The following is a 24,931-nucleotide window of genomic DNA, read 5'->3' on the forward strand; positions in this document are numbered from 1 at the left end:
TCGAATTCATCCACAACTTTCAATCTTTCTTCTCATTTATCTACTGAGTTCAATTGCATAGCAAACGGCGCTTATACCTACACTCAATCAACCAGGAAACCAACGTTTTTTCTTTCAAAAGACTCACAGATATAACACACTATTATACTACAGTGCATTAGAAAGCAACAGTAATTTTAGACAACCACAGTTCAAATTATGCCATCTGCCACAACTAAAAAATCCGCTACTCCAACGGCCAATTCTACTTCCAAGGGTAAAGTGGACACCAACAAGTTATTGGAACTAGTATACACCTTACAATTTGCTTGGTTTGCTGGTAATGTACTTACTGTTGTTGGTTTTATTAGCAGCACCTTGACTTTTATCAGAATCTTGCCATCCTTGTACAAACTAGACTACTTGGTCACCTTGTTGGGTGTTTTGATTTCTTTTGGTATTTTGGTATTCCAATTGGTACAAAAGAATGGTCTTAGGTTTGGTATTTTGATCAAGGATGATAACACCCACTACATCTTGTTGGGTGGGTTCTTGTTGTTTCTCAGACCTTACGTTTGGTTAACTTTGGTCCCATTTGCTATATTTTCAACTTTCCATGTGTTGGCTTATGTCAATGGATACATTTTACCCATTGTTGGTTTGGACAAGAGCAACTTATCCACAGCAATCACCAATTTCGTTAGTCAAAACAACGCCAAGTCAATTGAAGCTGCTAGTGGTATTGAATTGGTTACTTATGTATGGTTAATTTTGAGGTTGATCACTTTTAGAAAAAGATCATTGAGCCCATTTTTGGTTTACACTGTATTCTTGAAGAAGAGATATGAAGTCAGTGCTTTTACTAGAAGCTATGTCAAGACAGTTGCTGATACCGGTGACAAAATTGTGAATGATGTCAATCATCCAGTATTGCACGATATTTGGGCTAAAGTCAGAAATGTCTTTGGAATTGTTGACAAGTATAAGTTGGTTAACGATTACACACAACAGGAACAAAAGACAAAGTAAGTTGCCTTGCTAAGTGGAAGTGAAGAGCAGTTTTGATGGAGAGAGAGAGAGAGAGAGAGAGAGAGGATTCAAGGATGCGGTGAGATGAGAGGTTAGAGTAAGCTGGAAGAGGTTGTATAATTGATTGTCATAATTTTTGTCTACCTTGTATACAATTTACAACCAAAAGCTAGAATAATATACACGTAAACTTTACGGAAAGTAAGGGCACCATGAAAGTGGAGCTGACTCGTATACTAGGAACACAATCCGCTGAGAAGGGGACCTGCAAAACGCAACTCCACAAATCTGACCAAAGAAAAAAATAAAAATCTGTTTGCAGCACGCAGTTTTGACTTTTTGTAGCCTGCTTTGTCAACCAGCTCTCATCCCCATACAAACAATGCGACCGAATACAGCACGACTAAGCAGACTGCCATTCTATATTACCATTCTATTGGGCGGATTGCTTATTCTTCTCACACTAAAGTCATACACTTCAAAACTAAATGGTCCCGATGCCCCTAGTTGTCGACCGGTTTGGATGTATCCATCTTATATCAAGATCCATTCTTTTGATCAACTGCATACAAAATACGCATCAAAGTATTCGATATACCTATATCGGGAACAAGGAAGGGATAAGGAACCACCGGAGAGTAGTGGGGGTGATAATATTGCTAGCATGGAATTAGAAGGGGTACCCGTTTTGTTCATTCCTGGCAATGCCGGTAATCATCGACAAGTAAGATCAATAGCAGCAAGGACGTCAGAGCTCCACGATGAATCAAATTACGGAGGCTGTAATCCTAAATTAGATTTCTTCACTGTTGATTACAATGAAGATTTTACGGCTTTCCATGGGAGAACTATACTAGACCAAGCTGAATATGCCAATGAAGCAGTGAAGTTTATTTTAAGTTTGTATTCCAATAGAGCCAATCCACCCAAATCAGTCATTGTTATTGGTCATTCAATGGGTGGGATAGTGGCGAGAATCATGTTGACGTTGCCTGATTATGCTTCTGATTCGATCAAAGATATATTGACGTTGAGTTCGCCACATTCTACGTCACCATTGACCTTTGATGGCGATTTGTCAACTATCTACTCAGCAGTTGACAAGTTTTGGTATTGTGGGTTCAACAATTGCTCAGCCGCTAGCACCTCCAAGTTGAATCAGTTATCGAGTGTAGCTCACACTCGATTGCATGATGTGGCACTAATATCAATCACTGGAGGTGCGTTGGACTCAACATTACCGGCAGACTATACGACATTGGGGTACCTTGTGCCCAAAACCAATGGATTTACGGCTTTCACCACGGGAATACCGCAAGTTTGGACACCAATTGATCATTTGGCTGTAGTTTGGTGTCAACAGTTGCGTACAAGGATTGCGTTGGCGTTGCGAGAATTGACTTGTTTACGTGACACAGCTACTCTTGAAGATCGAATTGGAGTGTATGAGCGTTATTTTTTAACGGGATTTGAAGATTATGCAGCAGAGGATAGAAGGTTATCAACTATACCTAAAGAGGAAATATTTGGAAGGGAGGAAATGAGTAAAGAGACGTTGAATAAGCTAGATGAAGGTGCGGTGTATACCAACAACCAGCTTGGGTCACTCAATACATTCTCTTTGGATAAAAAGAAAGACTATCAATTCACGTTGATATCGAGTACTCCATTAGGAAAGCTACGAGAAGGACAAGACAGGGAGCATCAACGAGCAGTAGGGGTTTACAATGAAGGAAGCGCCAGCGGGATCACAGATGTATCCTCACTACAAGCTACGATCCCCAATTTTAGCAAGGGTGTGCCTGACATATCGCATTCATCTTATGATGGAGACACGCCGCCAATGTATAGTTTGGTGTTGAATTCGACAACGTTGAAGCGATATTCGAATATTGTGATAACCCTCCCCAAAGATGAGCAAGCCACGGTATATTGTCAATTGTCTACGAATCCAGGTAATTACACATTGAACACTGAGTCTGGGTTTCTTTCGTGGATTAAATTTTTCACAATTGGCAGCTCAATTAGCTTACCTTCTTCTCGCCCAGTGCTGACAAACTTGAAAATCCCTCAAGCTTGGAGTAGCTTATATGTCTACAAGTTGAAGTTTACCCATGAAGGTGGAAAAGAAAGTCAACTTGAGGGACAGAATTTCAATACATTTATTAGACAATGGACAGAAGATCCATTTGAGAGCAAATGGTACACAAATGGTGTTCCAGATTCTGGGGAAGGCGAGTTACAGTTGACTATGCATGGTGTAGCCCCTTATGTTCCTTACAAAGTCCAATCCGATTATGGGATGAATTTGCAAGTATGGTCAGGAGACGATATGGCAAAACCATTGAATATCAGTGTGTCGATTGATATCATAGCCAGTTTGAAATTGTTGATCTTGAGGTATCGAATCACCATAGTTGGGATGAATGTTGCGATTGTATGTGTTGTGTTGATGTTACAATTTGGTAAGTATTGTTCTAGTGGCAAGTTTCCCGCATTTGATCAGACGTTGATTTATTTGAATTCAAGATATTGGCCTGTTATAATGGGGGCGTTGATCATTCTCAACTATGCAATAAATGTTCCATGGGTTAACAAGTTGATGCATCATCTTGATCCTGTGGTTTTAACCGACTACAACAAGTTTGTTATTGATGAAACAGAATCAGGATTCAAATCCAATGAGTTGTATTTGGGATTGAGTCAGGGTTTTACGATAATTGGAGTACTTTTGTACTTGTGTTGTAATTTTGTCGTTTGGTTAACTTACATTGCGTTGATGGTATTGGGCATAATATTGAATTATATTGTGGTGAGGAAACACCCTTTGAGATTCAACATTGCATCCCAGAGAGTTAAATCAGCTTTGGTAAAGTTGCAGGTATATTTTATGGCGGGTGTTATTTTGTTAACTCCATGGTACCTACCTTATCAGATTGTGTATTTGATTTGCTGTGTATACCAAGGGGTTCATGTGTTGAGGAGCTGGGCAACACGAACCAGTCCACTGAAATCAAATGGTGAGCGAGAAGTGGGCAAGGAAGAGGAAGGAGACGAGGTAGAAAACGAGATAGAAACTGTGTTCAACTTTCAAGTGTCGTGGTTAATGTTGATGTTGTGGATCTTGCCTATAAATATTCCCATTTTGATTGTCTTTATTCACAATTTACAAGTCAATTGGACTACTCCATTTAGCAGTCACCATAACTTGTTATCGATATTGCCTATACTATTAGCAACTTACTATAACAATGCATTAGTCGGGAGGGGGAGGAGTTCCAATAAAGGCCGAAGGAAGAGTCAGAGTGGCAGTGATGAAGGTGGAGCATTGCCAAAGTTGAGTGGCACAGTTGTAAAATTAGTAGAAACGATATTGGGATATATTGTCTACTATTCCTTGGTTTATGGAAGCAGACACACTTTCTACTTGCATCATTTGTTTAACTTGTTGAGTTGTTTGATTTTCATAGTGTTTTTCTCGAGTGAGTCAGCAGCAGCAACTGGTACTGGCGATACCATCAACGGGCAGACCAAACAACTCGGGTTAGAGTTGAAGTTGAGTTGAATATAGGAAGGAGAGATGTAAAGTCTGCACTGATAGATATATATAGACAATGAATGAAAGAGGAAACTCTATTTGAAGCAGAGGAACACGTTAGTATTAGCAAGATACATAAGAACAGCTACATTAGTATGATTGTTAGATAAAACCTGATGTTATTAAATATAATATACACATATAAGATTGATTTCAAAAACAAAGAACCTAAACAAGATGACCAAAAATCATTTAGATATCTTTTTTCTCAATTTCCAAATATCTTAAAACTAAACAAAAGAAAGACAAAAGACAACAAGGACTTAGAAGTGAAATAAGGATTTGACAGCAAAGTTTGGAGAACTTTCAACTCTCTTAGTTTGAAGCAGATGAGTATTTGGTGACAGCTCTAGTACCTTCGGAAACAGCGTGCTTAGCCAATTCACCTGGCAAGATCAATCTAACAGCAGTTTGGATTTCTCTAGCAGAGATGGTAGATTTCTTGTTGTAAGCAGCCAATTTAGAAGCTTCGGAAGCAATTCTTTCAAAGATATCGTTGACAAATGAGTTCATGATGGACATAGCCTTTTGTGAGATACCAGTGTCTGGGTGAGTTTGTTTCAAAACCTTGTAAATGTATGATGAGTAAGTTTCCTTTCTAGCCTTGGTTCTCTTCTTACCACCTTCGGTTGAGGAAGAGGTCTTTTTAGCGGCTGGTTTCTTTTCAGCTGGAGCTTTGGAAGCTGGTTTCTTTTCTGCTTTTGGAGCCATTGTTGATTTAAGTTATAGATTGATGTGAATTAAAAGATATACTTTTGATAAAGTTTCAAAAAAAAAAGAGAAGAAAAGAAAGAAGTGTTGTTAAATTGTTTTGATTTGAAAAGTGGGAATTTAAGGAATATTTATGTCAAAGAGAGAGAGAGAGAGAGAGAGAGAGAGAGAGAGAGAGAGAGGCAACACCAAACAAAATAAAACTAGAGAAAGTAACAAACCAAACAACTGAACTCACACATACACATACAAGCACTGACAAGCAGTAAGAAGAAAGTTAGAGCAATTGTGTAATATGCGTATACAATAATTGTACTGCTTTGTGGTATATGTCCTCTCGCACTCGGCACTTGCACTTTAGTGAAGAAGAACTTCTTCTCGCCTCTCCCCCGACATAAGGAGAAGAGAGGAGAGAGCGAGAAGTGACCGCGAGAGAGAGAGAGAGAGAGAACTAAAGAGTGGCGCGCGCACAAGAGAAAAAGGTCGTGTTATTTTGTGTAGAAAAAAAAACAAATGTTTGAATTCGCGCTTCTTCTTCTTCTCTTATCAGTAGCAAAATAGAGTAAATTTCAGTCTGAGGTGCGTAAATTTGAGACTCGAGAAGAAAAATAAACAACAGTACCACGAAATAATGGGTCAGTGACAAATGTGACACAAGAGAAGGGAGAGAAGAAGAAGAGGAAGAAGGAGAAGAAGGAGATGAAACAGGAGAGAAGACATACATGAGCAGAGGGAGGACAGGTGCAGACGAAGGAAGAGAAGAGACAGAGAAGAAGAAAGAGGGGAGATTACAAAAGTACACGACCTAGCATATACTACACACACACACACACATACACTTTACACGCATTATCCCACATTGTATGGTGGCAACTAGCACTATCTTGGCAGTATTGTGACACTATTACACACACACACATACACATACACTGTTGCTACTGGCTTTCTTACTTCTAGTATTATCTCTGTGTTGTGTGTGTGTGTGTGTCTGTATTATTAGTTCTGTTTCTGTTTATTTTGTTAATGATTGATGATTTCTCTCTTTATAAAAGCAAAACAAATTTCCTTAATTTCAACATCACATCTTTAACCTTCTTCTTCTTCTTCTCCTCTTTCTTTTTCTTATAGTTTTATTATTACAAACTAAATCAAATAAATTCACTAGTATCATACAATGTCAGGAGGTAAAGGAAAAGCCGGTTCAAGCGAAAAAGCTTCTACTTCAAGATCAGCCAAGGCTGGATTAACTTTCCCAGTCGGTAGAGTTCACAGATTGTTGAGAAAGGGAAACTATGCTCAAAGAGTTGGTTCAGGTGCTCCAGTCTACTTGACTTCAGTTTTGGAATATTTGGCTGCTGAAATTTTGGAATTGGCCGGTAACGCTGCTAGAGACAACAAGAAGTCCAGAATCATCCCAAGACACTTGCAATTGGCCATCAGAAATGATGAAGAATTGAACAAATTGTTGGGTCACGTCACCATTGCCCAAGGTGGTGTCTTGCCAAACATCCACCAATCATTGTTGCCAGCTAAGAAGGCTAAGGGAGGTGCTTCTCAAGAATTATAAGTTAACTAACTAACAAATACTATTTTCTGTTATTTGGGGGTTTTTCATCACACACACACAACAATAACAAAATTTGAATGGGTTGAGAAAGAGAGAAATTGAATGTGAGTCAAGACACTTTATTGAAGACTCAATGAAACCAGAAACAACCTTTTCTTTTGTATTCTTACAAAAAACAACCTTTTATTGTTTTCTTTTTAATTCTTTTTACTTTGATTTCATGGGAGGATTATTATTTTATGATCATCACCCTTTGAATTGATTGGGGTAAATTCTGGTGTATATTATCAATTATAATTATAAGTTACTTATTTTTTTTGACCATTGTATGCTCTCCTGTTGCAGTTCGTAGAGCTTTGTAGTTTTTATACTGGACATGGGTCGGGCAAATCATTCATTTGCCCTTGCAGCTCTTACGACAGAGGAAAGATATGGAAAAAAAAAATCACTCACATTAAAGTCAAGTTACCATCTAGAGATTGAAATACCAGGGGATAAACGACACAGCAATACACTCAAAATGGAGAAGTTCTCAAATTGGAGAGACAGGGCAACTGGTTTATCACCATTTATGCCGATCCCATTCCCCAACTCCACAAAAAACAAACCAAAGTCCACGAACAATTTATTCCCAACTGATTTCATATATCGATTAGTGCTATTCTGTACAAAGTTACCCATATTCTTAACCAAGTTACCTTTTTTTACCGTTGCTTCGATACTATACACTCTAACTGGACTCCACATATTTTTGAAATTTATATTCACCTTTTTATTTGGATTTAGTCCCATTGAATACGCAGTTGACGGAGTCAAATCATCTCAAGTCGACAAATTGAAAAGCTATAAACCTCAACGAGGTGATTTGGTGATTGCCAACTACACATCGCCATTGGACGGATACATTCTTGCCCTGATTTCACAAACATCCAGAATTACAATTCTCGTGCCTGACAAGCTGGGCAACTTGTATCAGTACTCACCATGGACTTTAATTGATCATTGTGTAAATCAAATCCAAGGTCCTCCAGTCGATGACGTGTCGAAGCTCAAGAATGAAATTGTGGTGTTGTTGTTGGAAGGTACCACTTCAAACAATACCGCTTTGTTGCCATTTATAAAGTTGAGCTCTAAATATTCATGGGAGTCATTCACCAGAGTCAAATCGGTTGTTATTAAGTTGTATCCTACTTATTTCACTTTACCTATTCCCAATTGCTCAAGTTTGTATTACCTTTATCAATTGTTTACTGATTTTGGGAGAAAATACACTAGAGTTAAGGTATATGAATTTGACAACAGTATCAGTAGTACAGGGCAGTTGGATTTGTCAAAGATTAGACGATCATTTGAGTTGAATTCCTTGAGTTTGATCAATCAGGATTTGAGCATTGATGCCAAGGCTAGATTTATTGACTATTATTTCAACCATGGTGTGAAGTAGTGCGATTGGGACACGGTTTTGTAATGAGGAGAACGTGACATTGACAATAGCACTTGATATGTATTTGAGCTAGTAACTGGCGATGCTCTCACTCTGCCCCACTTTTTGTATTTCCTTTAAGCAGCACGTGTGGGACTTCGATCTCGATCTCTTTTCTGCGATGAAGACTTATCGCCCGACCTATGTGATCGATGCGATTTATGCATACTACTTCTATGCGACTTGTGGCGTCTCTTTTCCTTCGGTTTCTTTGATGTCTCTGATATGAAGTGTTCCATAGGATCAACAAATTCGTTGTCATCGTCTCCAGCTTTGGGATTTGCAGCTGTGCTCTCTTCGATCGCTGCCATAGGATCAACAGACTCATCATCTTCCTCATTATTAATGTCCTTGTTTCCCACACTTTTCTCCTCTGTACTCATCTTATACTCAATAGCCTTAAGCTCCGAAACATCACCTTCATCAATCAATCGCACCTCTTTCTCCCCTCTTGGTTCCTTTTCCACGCCATCTTCAACTTGCAAAGTTTTCCTCACTTCGTCATAATCTATCAAGTGGTCATCTTCCTTTTCACCGTGTCTCAATTGATAATAAGTGTGATCAACATGCAACATTTTATCCCCAATCTTGATACCATTGAAATTATCAATTGCCAAAATACAGCTTTTGAAATGGGCATATTTCAAAAACGCAAATCCGCGATGTTGACTAGTATCTTCTCGGTTCTTGACCAAGTTTAAATGGGTCGGTATACCATATTGACTGAATATGACTACCAAGTCCTGGGGTTTGATTGTGGCGGGGATGTTGCTAATGAAGACGTAGTTTGTGTCTCGATACTCATAGTGCCAGGATGATTTGTACGATGTTGTGCCTGAAGCAAGCTCTTTTTGATTTATTCGGTTTATTTGTTTGATCTTGTTCATAGTGTGCAGCCGTGGAAGGGGAGGGAAGGCAAGACGTAGTTGTCGTGAATCGCTTGGTTCTGCATATAACCACCACAAAACTCGAGATGAGGAACTCTTCTCACCAGATTAATTTTCTTTTTTTTTTTTTCACCGGTATACGTCTAGCCTACTCGTGCAACCAATTACAGACAATTAATAGAAGATGGCAAGGTCTAGGGGTAATTCCAAACTGGTTCCAGCACCTAAAAAGGAGGAGCTTGTTTCGAAAAAGAGAAAACAAGAGTCAGAAGAAGATGAAGACGTGGTGGCCGCATCGAGTTCTGATGATGAATTTAAAGTTGAAGGATTGATTGATCAGAGCAGTGACGAAGAAGAAGAAGAAGAAGAAGAAGAAGAAGAAGAAGTAGAGGATGACATTAGTGAAGCAAGCCAATCAGATTTTGATTCTGAAGAAGAACTCAACAAACTTCTTGCAGAAGATGACGGCGAAGAAGATCCTAGCGACTACAGTTCAGTTGAATTTTCCGACGAACCCCAGGAAGACTTATCTGATGTCGACATCAAGAACTTAACCGTTAAAGACCCATCATCTCAAGATATCAAGACCAAATATTCCGATGGAAGAGTAAGAATTATCAAACCAGAAATTGAACCCGTGTACGATAGCGATGACAGCGATGCCGAGAATTTTAATACCATTGGTAATATCCCCATCTCGGCGTACGACGAAATGCCCCGTATCGGTTACGACATCAATGGTAAGAGAATAATGAGACCTGCAAAAGGTTCAGCATTGGATCAGTTGTTGGAGAGTATCGATTTACCTCAAGGGTGGACCGGGTTATTAGATCAAAATACTGGTACTTCGTTGAAACTTACCGATGAGGAATTGGAGTTGATTCGCAAGATTCAAAAACAAGAAAACACTGATGAAAGCATAAACCCATACGAGCCATTGATTGATTGGTTCACCAAGGATCAAGAAGTGATGCCATTAACGGCAGTTCCTGAGCCCAAGAGGAGATTTGTCCCTTCGAAACATGAAGCTAAACGAGTTATGAAGATTGTACGTGCTATTCGTGAAGGAAGAATTTTGACTCCAGAAAAGGCCAAAGAACAACGTGAAAAGGAAGATGAGGAGTTGAATTTCGATCTTTGGGATGATGACGAAACTGAAGTGCCTGATCATGTTATGAATTTGAGAGCACCTAAATTGCCACCACCAACAAATGATGAGAGTTATAACCCACCGGAAGAATATCTCTTGACTGAAGAAGAACGTGCCAAGTGGGAAAATGAAGACCCTGTTGATCGTGAACGTAATTTTGTACCTCAAAAGTATAAATCGCTTAGACAGGTGCCCGGGTATCAAGACAGTGTTCGTGAGAGATTTGAACGTTCTTTGGACTTGTATCTTGCTCCAAGATTGCGCAAAAATAAATTGAATATTGATCCTGAAAGTTTAATACCTGAATTACCATCGCCAAAGGATTTGAGACCATTCCCTATACGTTGCTCAACGATATACGAAGGTCATACGGGTAAGATTAGGACTGTTGCCGTCAACCCACAGGGTATTTGGCTAGCTACCGGTTCTGACGATGGAAGTGTTCGAGTGTGGGAGGTGTTGACTGGTAGACAAGTGTTCAAAGCACAGATTATTAATAAGGACCATAACAGCGAGGATCATATTGAAAGCATTGAGTGGCATCCTGACCCAGATACTGGTATTTTGGCTGTTTGTGCTGGTGAGCAGATTTATCTTTTGGTACCTCCTATATTTGGATTTGATATTGAGAATACTGGTAAGTTGAGAATTGAAAGTGGTTGGGGTTACGATACATTTGGAAATAAGAAGCAAGAAATGAAAGTAGGAGGAGGAGAAGAAGAAGGAGCGGAAGGGGCAGAAGAAGAAGAAGAAGAAGATGCAAAAACAGCAGCATCCACACCAATTGCGGTCAAGAAGGATGTAGCGAAATGGATCAACCCTACTGCTGCACAACAATTGCAATCTATCTCCGCTATCATACAGTGCCGTAGAACCGTAAAGAAGATTTCATGGCATAGAAAAGGTGATTATTTTGTCACTGTTTCCCCCGATAGCAAAAACACAGCTGTGTTAATCCACCAATTATCAAAACACTTATCACAGTCACCATTCAAGAAAACCAAAGGTGTGATCATGGACGCCAAATTCCATCCTTTCAAACCTCACTTGTTTGTTGCTTCTCAACGTACCATCAAGATTTACGATTTGTCACAGCAGAACTTGATCAAGAAGTTGATGCCTGGGGTTCGATTGCTATCAACCATTGATGTGCATCCAAGAGGTGACAACTTGTTAGCTGGGTCATACGATAAGCGTGTTCTTTGGCATGATTTGGATCTTAGTGCTACTCCATACAAGACTTTGAGGTACCATGAAAAGGCGGTACGAACAATCAAGTACCACAAGGGTAACTTGCCACTTTTTGCCTCGGCTTCTGATGATGGAAGTATACACGTGTTCCACGGTACTGTATACGATGATTTAATGACAAACCCATTATTGGTACCATTGAAGAAGTTGACTGGCCATAAAGTTATAAATCAAATTGGTATATTGGATATTGCTTGGCATCCAAAGGAAGCGTGGTTGTTTAGTGCAGGTGCTGATGGAACTGCTAGATTGTGGACCACATGAGGAGACCGTCCGTGTTTACAGTTCTTTTGGGGATATATATATATATATAATACAATCTAATTGTTACAACGTATACAATGTACACATACAGCATCTATGTCGCGAAAGATTGAAGCCTCGTGCCGTTGAGCATTCCCTTGTCATTCAATCTTGCCAGATTTTACAAAGCAGCAGCACCACCAGGTACATATTTATTCTCAATTAAATCTAGATTTTCATACTTTATTTGAAACAAATCATCCTCCTTGGACGCAAAAATCCGTGGCAAATTAGCACGTATATTATCAACGACCCCCAAGTTGAACTCAAACGTAGCCCACTCAAAATCCTTCCAGCACAAGATCCCCTCGTCATCATAAACCATGGGTGTACGATAGTTTTCATATTGCTCCAATGTAATATCAACAGTGAAGAGGTACAAGCCTCCACTACTTGCCAAATTTGCATGTTTCAAAGCTCGGTCCACAACAGTACCATTCTTATGCGACTTTCCGAATCCCAAACCTAAGCCGCCCAAACCTTTCCCACTCTTGTCAGACTCTTCTTCTTCTCCTCCTCCTCCTCCTCTTCCGTCTCCTTCTTCTTCTTGTTCCTTGGAGTATATTTCCCAAGTCAAGACCCCACGCGGCTCAAATTGGGGCAACATCAACCCAGTCTCTTCTTGTGCTTCTCTAATCATGCAGTCCAATGGCGACTCGTTCGGGTGGATTTTGCCACCAACACCATTCCATTTGCCCATCCATGGTGCTTTGTTACGATTGAGCAAGAGGATCTTGTTGTTTTCCTTGCATCGGATGAAACCAAGTGTGAATGCAGGTACAATTGGCATTTTCTTGGCGTGGAGTTGAGTAGTATGTTATTGGGTTGAGTGTGTAGTTCAGTAGGGGTAGATATGGAGTAAGATGAGAGAAGGATGAAATTTCGTAGTGAGAGTAGTTCCTTTTGACCCTTAAATTGGGTTATTTTATTTTTTTGTTTTTTTCTTGGGCGGCAGTGTTTCCTTCCTTCATCTTGTGTCTCTTTTTCTTCAATTCCGTTTTTCCCTTTGTTTGAATACTTTCCCTGATATATACCCGCACACACATGAAAAGTGCTTAATAGACTACACGTGGTTTACAGAGACGTGGAGGTCGTTTTAGAGCGTACACTTACTAAAGGCATAACAAGCTCTCTCCAATGATTTCTTAGTCTTTATTGAACTTGGTCTGAATGAGGCAACTTTAAAGTTTAACTCCGATGCTGAACACAAAACCCCTGCGATAACCTACGATGGTTCACAGCCAAACAAGCTATCTTTATGAACATCTAACAACGAAATGCAAACAGATCTAAATGTCTATTATATACCTCTAAGTCATCTATATAACTTTTATCAAGATAGTTTTTTTCTTTTTTTTTTTCACCGGTGCACATCCTATGTTTTTACTGGTGCTCACAACTTGACACATTGGAAAACTTCATCCAACTCCATTATGGAGTCCAGCTTCAACTCAACATTTTTGCCGTAATCGCTGATCAAACTTTCCATCTCCAGCACATCTATTTCGTTTTGAAATAATCGATAATCTTTATTGAAAAAAAACAAGATTAACATTGATTTCTTCAATTGGTCAAGACGTGAAGAAACATAGCCGTTGCTTTTAGTGCTACTTTTGAGGTCCAAGTGGAATACAAACATGGCGAATATCATGATCTTAGTCAGCTCAAACTCATTTAAATGACCGTATCCTGTACCTACACCTGGAATGATTAAATTTTGAATTTGTCGTAATTTTCCACTATCTTTTCCATTTGAGCTGCTATTGTTTTCGGTCTCCTCCCCGCTAGTCATACCATATCCCTGTATATGTGATAGCAAACTCCATATAGAATCAAACAAATGTCTCACTGAATGTATTTTCTCTGGAACCATCATTGTTGGGATCTGGATCAATTCTTCAACTCCTAAATTCTTGTAAATTAGTGAGTCTCGATAATTGTAACCTTGATATATGGGTAATTGGAGTAAATCAGTTCGGTATATGTGGTTAGGTATCATATAGCCATTACCTTGTCGTAACCTGGCATCCTGTATCAAATGCTCAACTACTTTGTAATCGGTTATGTCAGTTCCAAGAAGCATGCTTTGTAGCAAATGCTTGTCGTATCCTCCTCCCATGTATCCAAGCGAGTTACCTGGCGACACAGTAGATGTGTTGCCACTAAGTTGATGGTTGGACACAAAATCTTCAATGGTTGAGGCATAAAACTCAAATTCATTAGGTGACGTTGATGCCGTTGCTGGTGTTGCTGTGATTGTAGTTGGTTTGAGCGACAAGTTGTAGTGCTGCACTATCTTGAGACAGGTTTGGTAATGATGCTTCCAGCACTGTACTATTAGCTGGTTGGAATCTATTAGTATGAACTTCATACTCTGCAGTATTCATAAAGAGAACTGTGCTCAAAGATGATGTAAATATTGCATGATATTTGTAATGTTGTATCATTTGCGCAAATTAATTTGCGCACTACTTTCTTTTTCCTTACTTCTGCACGTGATATCATGGATTCGCAAAAGAAACGTAAAATGGCAAGGCTACGCAGAACCTTGCTATTTTTGAGCTTGCATAGCTGTGTCATTTGCAATTTTGGCATTGGTACAATGTACCGCTGTCTTGCCAATCATGAGTAGTATTCAGAACTGGCAGCTTATTCAAGTCCGATGTAGGAGAATGGCAGAATACAAGAAAAATTTGGTGGTGCCGAGAACCTGAGAACTCGCTGTTACTATCCTCTTTGGGTGGCTGACTTGCTATATCTTTAAACGAACGGAATCAATCTTTCACAGTTGTAACACTCAATGCAATCGCAATGTCGAAACTGAACTTGGTAGCACAGTGTGTCTTGCCGGAGTTGGTAAAACGCGACACAGTTACAGAGCACAAATTGCATTGTCCACGTGAATAGAAGGTGCATAACAAAAGAGGCCATGATTGTAAGCGAGGTAGAAATTGTGCGGCAGGCCACGTTGCCCTGCTTTATGAAGCACTTGACGCATCACAATATGCACCAGGTGTAGTTCAAAATCAATGTTACATGAAGAACAACCCAACCTCTGCAATAACGTGAATAATAATGACTACTAACTAGGAGATGGATCGTTTTTATTTTCAAAGTGGAGTGACAAAAAAAAATCTGCAATGGAGTGTTTTAGGGCTCTCAACAAAGATGGGTATACTATGTGTAGTGGAAACAAAAAAACGGTGAACAAGGAGGCTAGCCATTACTACAGAATAATAGAATCACCATATGCATACACATCATGACGTTCAGAGAGCAGAGCAAGAGTGAGATCTCACTTTATTTTATGTATGTGAACGCGTGAGATTTTGTGATAAAAAGACGTATAAACATGTTGTCATAGGAAGAAAAAGAAAACACACACGGGGGACCTGTTGAGGAGAATTAGTATTGAAACAGAACCTGATGATCTTTTCTAAGGGTAAAGAGAGACAAAGGTGAGGGGAAGATGGGGAACATAATGTCATTCGAAAACTGAAGAGATATATTTGTAAGTGAGAGGTAAGTGCATGACATGTGTGACATGTGTGTGTTGCGTGTGCTGTGCGTGCGTTATGTCGTGAATGATCAGATTTTAACCAAATGTCGTTTCATCAAAGAGACATAGACATTTTAGCAAAGTTAACCAATGAGAAATGTTGATTTTGTGATTTGTTTGATGGAAAACGTGTTGGGTTGTACGACATTTATCATGTAAATGGGTGAGAACTCTGTAGAACAAGAAACAACAAAGAACAACACAAGGTAGTTGTACACAAAAGCACTAATTGGGTAATACTGTATTTGGGCTCATACAAAATAAAAAATTATCCCACAGTTTTTTTTTTATTTTATTTGTTTTTTAACGCCAGAAACTCTAGAATTACAAACAAACGATTAATTTCTCCAACAAAACTTTTCCTTCCTCTTGCTTCTCCTTCTTCTCTTCTTCTCTTCTTCACAAGTTTCAATTAACTTTCTTTCTATACTCCTAATCAATTGATTTCTCTTCAACTCACACAATGGCTCCAGCTGCTTACTCCGATTTGACTAAAGCTTCCAACGACTTGTTGAACAAGGACTTCTACCACTTGTCAACTGCCGCTGTTGATGTCAAAACCATTGCTCCAAATGGTGTTGCTTTCACCGTTAAAGGTAAGACAGCTAAGGACGACACAATTGCTGCTTCCGTTGAAGCCAAGCACGTTGACAAGGCCACTGGCTTGACTTTGACCCAAGGTTGGAACAACGCCAACGTCTTGTCCACCAAGATTGAATTGGCTGAATTGTTGACTCCTGGCTTGAAGGGAGAATTGGACACTTCAATTGTTCCAAACGGTCCAAGAAACGCCAAATTGAACTTTTTCTACCAACAACAAGCTGTCAACGCTAGATTGTTCTTTGACTTGTTGAAAGGTCCAATTGCCACCGCTGATTTGGTTGTTGCTCACGACGGTTTCACTGCTGGTGCCGAATTGGGTTACGACATTGCTAGCGCCAAGGTCAACAAGTACTCTGTTGGTGTTGGTTACTCCAACTTGACTTACAACTTGGCTGCCACTGCCACTTCAAACTTGTCTGTCTTTTCCGCTGCTTACTACCACAGAGTCTCGCCATTGGTTGAAGTTGGTGCCAAGACCACTTGGGACTCAGTCAAATCATCAAACGTCAATGTTGAATTCGCCACTAAGTACGCTTTGGACAAGTCTGCATTCATCAAAGCCAAGATTGCTGACTCTGGTTTGACCTCTTTGTCTTATACTCAAGCTTTGAGACCAGGTGTTAAATTGGGTTTGGGTGCTTCTTTCGACTCATTGAAATTGGCTGAACCAGTCCACAAATTGGGATTCTCCTTGTCATTCACCGCTTAAACATGAAAATCGCTACAAAGAAAGAAAAAAATTTATCACCATATATACCATTCAATGTGTCTTTCCTCAGTCTAGTGTTCTTATAGTTTATTTACAGTTTATATTAGATTTTTTAGAGAAAGAGATGTTCTCAGTTTATCTTCTTTGTGGAAGTGTCAACCAGGTGGATCCGAGGAGATCTGGAGATCTCTTCCTCTGTGTGTTGATGCCATTGGGATTCTCTGCGCAATGATGTAATACGAGAGAAGGAAAAAAATAAAAAAAAAAACAAGCACCCATCACTCGCCTAAATCTTCATCCAAGACGAGTGCAGACCCGCCTTAACCATGTCCAACGACGTAACACCAGGAATCCTGGATAAAGGGAAGTCACCCTCCGCCCCAGCTTCTGCAACTTCTGCAGCATCAACAATAACGTCAGTAACGCAAGTATCGCGACCATTTTTTACATTGCAAGAACTATCATATTTACATAGCCAAACCATACCGTCAACGTTAAAACTACAGTATGCCAGCACTAAACAACAAATATACCAATTCTTGAATCAAGCAGTCAAGATATTGAAATTTCCCATTCGTGTTCTTGCAACCACTATGAATTACTACCAACGGTTTTACTTGTTCAATCAATTTGATATTGCCAAACTGCCCATGCAAATTGAAAACTCACCATATACTGTTGCCATAACTTGTTTATTTCTTGCTAGTAAGGTTGAAGATTGTATTAAGAAGCTAAAGGATGTTCAACAAGTTTGCAATAAATTGAGAGAAATTAATGAAAACACTCTTGTTGAAACGAATGGAGTGGGCGTTCCATTTATTGACTTACAGCGTAAACAGATCTTGAGTACCGAGTTCAAGTTGCTACAAATCACCAAGTTTGACTTCAATCTAGGGAACAACCCCAGTTTTGCCATCAATGTGGATGATCTACTCATACAATTTTGCAAAAACTTGGGTCTAAACTATAAGATATCCATGCTTTGTTGGCTCATCAATTATGACATTATACAAACTCCATTGAGTTTAGTTGTGCCACCTCATTGTATTGCTTTGGCAATAATCATTATAAGTTTGAGTCTAAACCCCAAGGACATGAACTTGCAACACCATGAGATTGACGAAGATGAGGATGCAGAAGTGGGCATGATCAAAAAGATTTTAAGCGAGTTGGATTGTAATGAATTTCAGTGTCCCGAAACATTGGTCAATGAAGCAATACTTTACATATTGGATTATTACACACATCAATATGATCATAGCATCTTGCAGGATTTTTTACCACCAATTGACCAAGTTACCGGCAAGAATCAAATCTTCAAATTCTTGGAATTGAAACAAAAGTTCAACAATGTGGAAATTTTGAATGAAAAGAGTTGCAATTTCAAGTTAAACGAGAAAGATGAGTATTTGGCAAATTGGGATTATGGCGTGGCTACGAAAGGGCTGGTTAGGTTCATGTTGAGTAATAAGAGATCGAGGTTTGCTAACGAGCAAGAAACGAAGGATAAGAGTGAACAAGAGGAAAAGAAGCAGAAACTCGCCGAACATGAAAAGCTAAGCCAAAGATTGATTGATTGACAAGATGACTTAGTGAAGAGATTATTTATCGCGGGGACACCAATCCCTCCCCCCTTTCTGTCGTACTGCTATTCTTCAAATTGTTTCATTCAAATTTGTAACTAACTGACGTCTTTACTTTATGCTTATCGGTACTGAAACTAGCAAAATCTATTTCATCAACATTGTCACCTTCCAATATCCTTCCATCCCCATTGGTATCGCACCACTGTATAGGTATATTTGTATCTTTATCGGTATACACCAACACATTGAATGTGTATTCGTCGTCACGTAAAACTGGTAAATAACTCACCGACGACGTCACTTGACGTATTATTGCTCTAATTTCCTTTTGGATCTCGTTTTTGCTTTTTTTGTCACCCCCATTTTCATGCTGGTCATCTCCTTCATCATTATCTTTAGTCTCGATATTAAATTCCCATCGTTCTATGCTTTCGCCAGTACTAGTGGAAACAATAACAACAACCAACTTGGTGATTTTCTTGCCATAGATCCACTTCTTCAACTGTTTCATAATGTTGCTAATGTAATTTTTGACATCATCGTCATTGTTGATAACCATTGGTAGATCGTACTTTCGTACGGTGATGAAATCTTCTGCAGGGTATATGCCTCGTTGGAAAAGAATGCTGTTGATTGCGAATTCAAAGTAGTCTGATACTATTTTGGACGAGCCCTTGAGCGCTAGCTTAGATGCTGACATAGTGAGTTGGATATGGTGGCGGCAGCGAAGGGAAGACTAGTGAAGCTTTGTATATATGTGTATGCTGAAGTGAAGAAAAAATAAATGTAAACAGTGAAATGTGTATGATCGAGAAGTCAGAGGCTATTAAGATACCACCCACCATACACACAAAGAAAATGGTACGTATAGAGAGATACACCTAGTTGCTAGCCACGGGTTATTGGATACTAACTATAATTGTCTCTGCTATTAGCAACACGAGGTCAAACGAGTTCATCTCAATGAATCGCAAAAGCATCAGAAATACGTCAAAGACGAACCAAAAATCAAGCACTATCGTGACTTGACATCACACATTTTCCAATTGCGTGATTTACAAACATACAATGACGAAAGTTTCAATGCAACAACCAGCTTACTCCAATTGAACCCAGAATTCTACACCATTTGGAACTATCGTCGAGAAATCATTGAAAATGCGTATGGATCAAACCATGCCCAGTTGACACAGATTTTGAATGATGAGTTGAAATTCGTTATGGCACAATTACGCAAGTTCCCCAAAGTGTATTGGATTTGGAATCATCGGAGGTGGTGCTTGTTCAAATTGGTCGATTTGAAACAAGTTAATTGGGGGTTTGAGTTCAAAACAGTGGGGAAGATGTTGGAATTGGATCAACGAAATTTCCATGGATGGCAATATCGAAGGTTTGTGGTTGAGAATCTAGAATTGGAGAAATTGAAATCGGATCAAGGTGATGATGAGGTGTTGCGGTTGAATCTTGATGAATTTGATTACACAACTGCTAAAATCCTGATTGATTTTCTGAATTTTTCAGCATGGCATAATCGAACTAAATTGATACCTAAGATATATGAGCTTGCTAAACAGAATCCGTCATCTGCTGCTGCCATTGACCATCCATCTTTGCATCTTTTTCAATCACCATTGCTGATTTTGAATAATGACTTGGAATTGATCAAAACTGGTATTTATATGAGTCCCGAGGACAATTCAGTTTGGTCTTACTTGTACTGGCTTTTATCTGATGAGTTTTTTGTCAATGCATTCAATGCAAGTGGCGCCGACAATGATCAAAACGATTATAAACAGCTACTCCAACAACAAATCGACTTAATCAACGAGATAAATGAGTTGGAAAAGGAGGATACAGGACAGGAAAATGTTGGCTGCTTGAAGGCTTTGTTCAAGATCACCGAGTTGAAAGAGCGAGAAGATGTGAATAAGGATGAAATGAGGGTGATTCTACAGAAATTGATCAAACTTGATGAGCTAAGAAAGGGTCGGTATGAAGACTGTCTACACAAATATGAGTAGGGTTGGTGTTTAGAGAGGGAGCTGAGGCGAAACGGGTCAAGCGAAGAAGAGTTTGACGCCTCAGTTTCTTAATGTATACCATTTGGATCAGAGTGATCGGATTGACAAGTGTGCTCAAAAACGTTTGGCGCCGCGTTGTTTTAGAACTTGGGTCGAGCGTTGAATACATGGAAAGAAAGCTAATTTTAGTGCCATCGTAGCCAGGATTATTTGGATATTTCAAGCGCATTGCAACACCACTTACTTTTGAGCAAGCTTTTAGTTTCATCAAGTCCTACATTTTTTGAAACAAACATAGATGTCTTGGCCAATCTAATATGGCTTTGGGACAACCAAGCTTAATAGATCAAGAAATCAAGATACAACTTCGATGATTGGCGTTTCAAAAGGTTACACTAAGGGGAGGAGTAGGTATATGGCACACGCGAAAACCTTTTCAATTTCAGATTTGGAAGTGCACAAAATGCCATACCTTGGCAGAAAGAGTGCTTAAACTGTTTTTCAATTCGGAAAGGTAATTGAAGTCCAGATTAGCTTTGTGCGGCTTTCGTTATGAAGTTTCAGAATATTCGCAATTGGCGAATGAGGTGGGCCATTTACATTATAATAGGGTTTTTTGTGATTTCTGTTGATAGAAACGTGAAATTGTACAATGTTTTAATTTTGAAACAAGACTCAGCGAAAATTGTGGTTGAGAAGTGAGTCTTCATGTAGTGGCCAGAATTTGGGCTCAGAGCTATTATTGGTGGTTCCACATGCACAAAGCTTTTGTTCATTGTAATAGAAAATTGCGATACAATAGCTTTCGTCAAATGAGTTACTGGGTCAACAATAACCAACTAGTTCTCTACAAAGAGTCACCTTTTCTAATTTTGCAGTCCAAATTTCCCGATCCTACTCAAGACGTTGCTCTACGATAGTAGTCAAAAGCGCACGTGCTACTGACTTTTCTCTTCCAAGCATTTTTTTCTTTTCAACTTTGCTAGTGTCGGATAGGCTTGCCTTTTTGGTATTCATAGGGTGCAGCATTCTCCCGTATTTCGACTTGTGTAGAAAATTACATCAAAGAATAATTGTTCTCAGTTATGTTCAATTTTATTTTGTGCATAGAATGAATTGGAACTAAATTTCCCTTTTTGGCTGCAAAAGGGACTTTTTCAAGCAAGAGTTTATTGAGAACTTTTTTTTTTTTTTTGATCCTTTGTTTGCAGCTACTGATTAATGTGGCTCACATCACTTCTTACCTCAAGAGCTATGTTTCAACTCACCATGAGTGGGGGCCGTTGTGTTTCAAAGATTTCAATATAAATATCCGTTGATTCCACCTATTTCAGCTCTTATCTTTCTTCTTTCAAATCATCAAAAAAACAAAAACATTTGATTCACTTTTATCAAGAAACAAGAACTTCCAATCTTCAAGGACTCCCAAAAATGAAATTGTCAATTGCTGTTCTCACTACCGTTGCTGCTGCCTTGGTTGCTTCTGCTCCAGTCGCCTCAAACGAAACTGCTGCTCCATCACTTCCAGTTGACAACCCACTTGAACGTGTAGTTGAAGCTTTCTTCAATGGTCCATCAATTGATTCTGAAGTTGAAAACAAGGTCGAGGATAAGTCAGTCGCTGAAGCTAAGGAAGCTGCTGGTGCTCAAAAGAGAGATGCTGAAGCCAAGCCACATTGGACCACCTATGGTTACTACGAACCACAGAAGAGAGATGCTGAAGCCAAACCTCACTGGACCACCTATGGTTACTACGAACCACAGAAGAGAGATGCTGAAGCCAAGCCACATTGGACCACCTATGGTTACTACGAACCACAGAAGAGAGATGCTGAAGCCAAACCTCACTGGACTACTTACGGTTACTATGAACCTCAAAAGAGAGATGCTGAAGCCAAGCCACATTGGACCACCTATGGTTACTATGAACCACAAAAGTAAGATTGAGGCTTGTGAGGAAGCTTCTTCCGTGTGAATGGCAACCATGCTGTTTTTCAGAGTCTCATACTCACCCTTTTAGTTGAAGTCAAACCTCGTTTTTTTCTTTATCTTTTTATATCCCATGCAAAGTGTTCTGCAGTAGCACTAGTTTAGCTTGATTTTATATATTATTTAGACTTTTAAATAATTTTTTGTTTTTAAACCCGTTTATAGTAGACAGTGGAATCAGCCGGTTGCAAGTCTTTGAACATCTGAAATACTCTATGAGGTTGACTGCGGATGTAATTGGTTGTGAGGGAAGCTCTGTTCCATTAGTTGCAGTGATTTTCCTGTATACAAGGACATTTCTAATATCATTTTTTTGTTTTTTTGTGTCCACATCTTTTTTGAGAAGATCATCTCAAAACAAGAATACTTCTTTCAGAACCAAGTACAATATCCAAACCATGGGGAGCTCTAAATCAAGAGGAAGAAGAGCTGAAAAGAAAGCGCAGAAATTGGACAGTACTGACTTTTCAGAACCCAAGAATGAGTCACAAGCTCAACCAGAGAATATCCCCAATACATTTTTTGGACTCGTTGACGCAAGTGAAATTGATTACTTCAAACAAGCAGAATCTACCTTGAATGTTAATGCATTTGAGAGTGAAGAAGATAGAGAAGGATTTATTACCTCGGTGTTGGAAGAAGCGCAGGGAAAGGAGTTAAAATTAGTTACAAATCAGATTTGTTCTAAATTGATGGAGAGGTTAGTATTGTTCGCCAACACTCAACAATTGAAGACCATTTTTGAAAACCTTTCAAACCATTTTGTGTCCCTAGCATTTCATAAGTATGCCTCGCATGTTTTGGAAACCTTGCTTGTGAGAGCAGCAGCATTGATTGAAAAAGAGATTTTGCAAACCGATGAGGTGAAATATGAAGAGGAAGATGGGGTGGTGATTGCCGATCGAAACGACACTAAAAGTGTAGAGACTTTGTTCATTGCCATGGTGGATGAGTTTAAACCTTATTTATTGACAATGATTGATCACCAATATGCGTCGCATGTGTTGAGACTTTTGATCTTGATTCTCGCTGGGAAAGAGTTACCATCAACAACTGTGTCAAATTCTGTTTTGCGATCAAAAAAGTCAAAGATTGCTAGAAAGATGATTGAAATCAAGGATAATGAAGATTTCAATAGAGCATTCCAAACACCACCTGCATTCAAAGAAGAACTTCGTCAGTATTTCCAAGATTTAACAAAGGACATGGATACGAAAAAGGCAAGGGAATTGAGTATTCACAAAATCGCATCACCCGTAATGCAACTCGTGATTCAATTAGAAGGACTTGTTGATCGTGAGCGTACAATGTGGCATTTGGTCTTTTCCAAACAAGGTGATGAAAAAGTTTCTGACGAGGAGGCATTTGTGGAGTATTTGTTATCGGATCCTGTAGGATCTCACTTTTTCGAAGCCATAATCAAGAATGATGGTCCAAAGCCACAATATATCGAAAGACTATACAAACTTTATATGAAAGACAGAGTATTGAAGTTAGCAAGGAGGTCCACCACTGGTGTTTACATTATCCAAGCATTGTTGTTCAAGTTGAAACCGGTAGAGGTGGAGTTCATTTTGGACCAAATAATACCGGAGCTTTCCAACCTTATTTCCATTGCTGACAACCAAAATTTGGACTTGGCTCAAAAGGTTATCGATGCATCAATTCTGAGAGGAAACTATTTGAGAGATGAAATTATTACACAATTGTTCATCAAATTTGCTCCCAATTATGATTTTGCAAATCCACAAACAGACACATCTACCGAGTTTATTGAAAATGTACTACAGTTAACGGGATCCACATTGGGAAACACAAGAGGTGACTGGCCGACTGCCGAGGAAAGAAAGAGAGCCTTGTTTTTGGAAAAATTAATGGAACTTGATAGCAGGTTCGTCATTTGTACGTGGTTGAATTTCATTGCCTTGCCAGTGGAAAAGTTTGTGCAAATGTGTTTTCATGGGGTGTTTTCACACGTTGTTGAGAACTCCTTGGTTGTTGATAAAGAGGAAACGAAACAAGTGCAAATTCTTCGAAAACGATACCTCAACATTTTCCAAAACCAAGTTGTTGCCTTGTCATGCAACTCATATGGCTCACATATCGTTGACAGATTGTGGGATTTCACAGTTTTATTGCCCATGTATAAGGACCGTATTGCATCTGAGCTTATGAGCGAGTCGCATAAAGTGAAGGAAAGCCAGTATGGTAAATTAGTGTGGAAAAACTGGTCAATGGAGCTTTTTGTGAGAAAGAAGTTTGATTGGAAAAGGCTCGTGAAGGAACAGGAACAAGAATTCCATGGTGGAGAAGATATCACCAGAACCAAAAAACCAATTGAGTTGAAATTAGAAAGGCTAGCTGAAGAAAAGAGAATTCAGGCTGAAAGAGCCGAAAGGGCACAAAGTGGATACAATAAACGTAAGCTAGATGAGTTGACTGGTGCTGCAGAAAAGAAGCAAAAATTGAGGGGAAGAAGACGTGAATAAACAGTGTATACTGTGGT

At 39.2% G+C, this 24,931-nt stretch overlaps 14 protein-coding genes across 14 annotated transcripts; 9 read left to right on the forward strand and 5 right to left on the reverse strand. All coding sequences in view use genetic code 12, as the record gives it.

The window, feature by feature from the left end:
• Positions 1–198: 198 nt before the first annotated feature.
• Positions 199–1,008, forward strand: KGF57_003742 (nucleoporin; the record flags this gene model as incomplete). Its single annotated transcript, XM_051753193.1, has 1 exon — positions 199–1,008. One exon carries the CDS (start codon positions 199–201, stop codon positions 1,006–1,008), a length of 810 nt encoding a protein of 269 aa, XP_051607606.1.
• Positions 1,009–1,390: 382 nt separating this feature from the next.
• On the forward strand, positions 1,391–4,573 carry KGF57_003743 (uncharacterized protein; the record flags this gene model as incomplete). The annotated part of the gene is made up of 1 exon (XM_051753194.1): positions 1,391–4,573. The coding sequence occupies one exon, from the start codon at positions 1,391–1,393 to the stop codon at positions 4,571–4,573; it is 3,183 nt and encodes a 1,060-aa protein (XP_051607607.1).
• A 348-nt stretch (positions 4,574–4,921) lies between these two features.
• KGF57_003744 (uncharacterized protein) lies at positions 4,922–5,317 on the reverse strand (the record flags this gene model as incomplete). The annotated part of the gene is made up of 1 exon (XM_051753195.1): positions 4,922–5,317. One exon carries the CDS (start codon positions 5,315–5,317, stop codon positions 4,922–4,924), a length of 396 nt encoding a protein of 131 aa, XP_051607608.1.
• Positions 5,318–6,491: 1,174 nt separating this feature from the next.
• Positions 6,492–6,884, forward strand: HTA2 (histone H2A; the record flags this gene model as incomplete). The annotated part of the gene is made up of 1 exon (XM_051753196.1): positions 6,492–6,884. The coding sequence occupies one exon, from the start codon at positions 6,492–6,494 to the stop codon at positions 6,882–6,884; it is 393 nt and encodes a 130-aa protein (XP_051607609.1).
• Positions 6,885–7,404: 520 nt separating this feature from the next.
• KGF57_003746 (lysophosphatidic acid acyltransferase) lies at positions 7,405–8,328 on the forward strand (the record flags this gene model as incomplete). The annotated part of the gene is made up of 1 exon (XM_051753197.1): positions 7,405–8,328. One exon carries the CDS (start codon positions 7,405–7,407, stop codon positions 8,326–8,328), a length of 924 nt encoding a protein of 307 aa, XP_051607610.1.
• A 116-nt stretch (positions 8,329–8,444) lies between these two features.
• Positions 8,445–9,254, reverse strand: KGF57_003747 (U2 snRNP complex subunit; the record flags this gene model as incomplete). Its single annotated transcript, XM_051753198.1, has 1 exon — positions 8,445–9,254. The coding sequence occupies one exon, from the start codon at positions 9,252–9,254 to the stop codon at positions 8,445–8,447; it is 810 nt and encodes a 269-aa protein (XP_051607611.1).
• Positions 9,255–9,438: 184 nt separating this feature from the next.
• On the forward strand, positions 9,439–11,919 carry ERB1 (Erb1p; the record flags this gene model as incomplete). The annotated part of the gene is made up of 1 exon (XM_051753200.1): positions 9,439–11,919. One exon carries the CDS (start codon positions 9,439–9,441, stop codon positions 11,917–11,919), a length of 2,481 nt encoding a protein of 826 aa, XP_051607612.1.
• A 160-nt stretch (positions 11,920–12,079) lies between these two features.
• KGF57_003749 (uncharacterized protein) lies at positions 12,080–12,748 on the reverse strand (the record flags this gene model as incomplete). The annotated part of the gene is made up of 1 exon (XM_051753201.1): positions 12,080–12,748. One exon carries the CDS (start codon positions 12,746–12,748, stop codon positions 12,080–12,082), a length of 669 nt encoding a protein of 222 aa, XP_051607613.1.
• A 603-nt stretch (positions 12,749–13,351) lies between these two features.
• On the reverse strand, positions 13,352–14,956 carry KGF57_003750 (putative ADP-ribose 1''-phosphate phosphatase; the record flags this gene model as incomplete). The annotated part of the gene is made up of 2 exons (XM_051753202.1): positions 13,352–14,250; positions 14,926–14,956. The coding sequence occupies 2 exons, from the start codon at positions 14,954–14,956 to the stop codon at positions 13,352–13,354; spliced, it is 930 nt and encodes a 309-aa protein (XP_051607614.1).
• Positions 14,957–15,980: 1,024 nt separating this feature from the next.
• POR1 (porin) lies at positions 15,981–16,829 on the forward strand (the record flags this gene model as incomplete). The annotated part of the gene is made up of 1 exon (XM_051753203.1): positions 15,981–16,829. One exon carries the CDS (start codon positions 15,981–15,983, stop codon positions 16,827–16,829), a length of 849 nt encoding a protein of 282 aa, XP_051607615.1.
• Positions 16,830–17,155: 326 nt separating this feature from the next.
• Positions 17,156–18,409, forward strand: KGF57_003752 (uncharacterized protein; the record flags this gene model as incomplete). Its single annotated transcript, XM_051753204.1, has 1 exon — positions 17,156–18,409. The coding sequence occupies one exon, from the start codon at positions 17,156–17,158 to the stop codon at positions 18,407–18,409; it is 1,254 nt and encodes a 417-aa protein (XP_051607616.1).
• Positions 18,410–18,494: 85 nt separating this feature from the next.
• Positions 18,495–19,115, reverse strand: MAD2 (spindle checkpoint protein; the record flags this gene model as incomplete). The annotated part of the gene is made up of 1 exon (XM_051753205.1): positions 18,495–19,115. The coding sequence occupies one exon, from the start codon at positions 19,113–19,115 to the stop codon at positions 18,495–18,497; it is 621 nt and encodes a 206-aa protein (XP_051607617.1).
• Positions 19,116–19,273: 158 nt separating this feature from the next.
• BET4 (Rab geranylgeranyltransferase) lies at positions 19,274–20,778 on the forward strand (the record flags this gene model as incomplete). Its single annotated transcript, XM_051753206.1, has 3 exons — positions 19,274–19,276; positions 19,351–20,405; positions 20,637–20,778. 3 exons carry the CDS (start codon positions 19,274–19,276, stop codon positions 20,776–20,778), a joined length of 1,200 nt encoding a protein of 399 aa, XP_051607618.1.
• A 1,089-nt stretch (positions 20,779–21,867) lies between these two features.
• KGF57_003755 (NOP9) lies at positions 21,868–24,914 on the forward strand (the record flags this gene model as incomplete). The annotated part of the gene is made up of 2 exons (XM_051753207.1): positions 21,868–22,373; positions 22,772–24,914. 2 exons carry the CDS (start codon positions 21,868–21,870, stop codon positions 24,912–24,914), a joined length of 2,649 nt encoding a protein of 882 aa, XP_051607619.1.
• Between the last annotated feature and the right edge of the window lie 17 nt (positions 24,915–24,931).

This window comes from Candida theae (assembly GCF_024610275.1).
Source record: "Candida theae strain CBS 12239 chromosome Unknown scaffold5, whole genome shotgun sequence".
NCBI classification, from domain to species: Eukaryota; Fungi; Ascomycota; class Pichiomycetes; order Serinales; family Debaryomycetaceae; genus Lodderomyces; species Lodderomyces theae.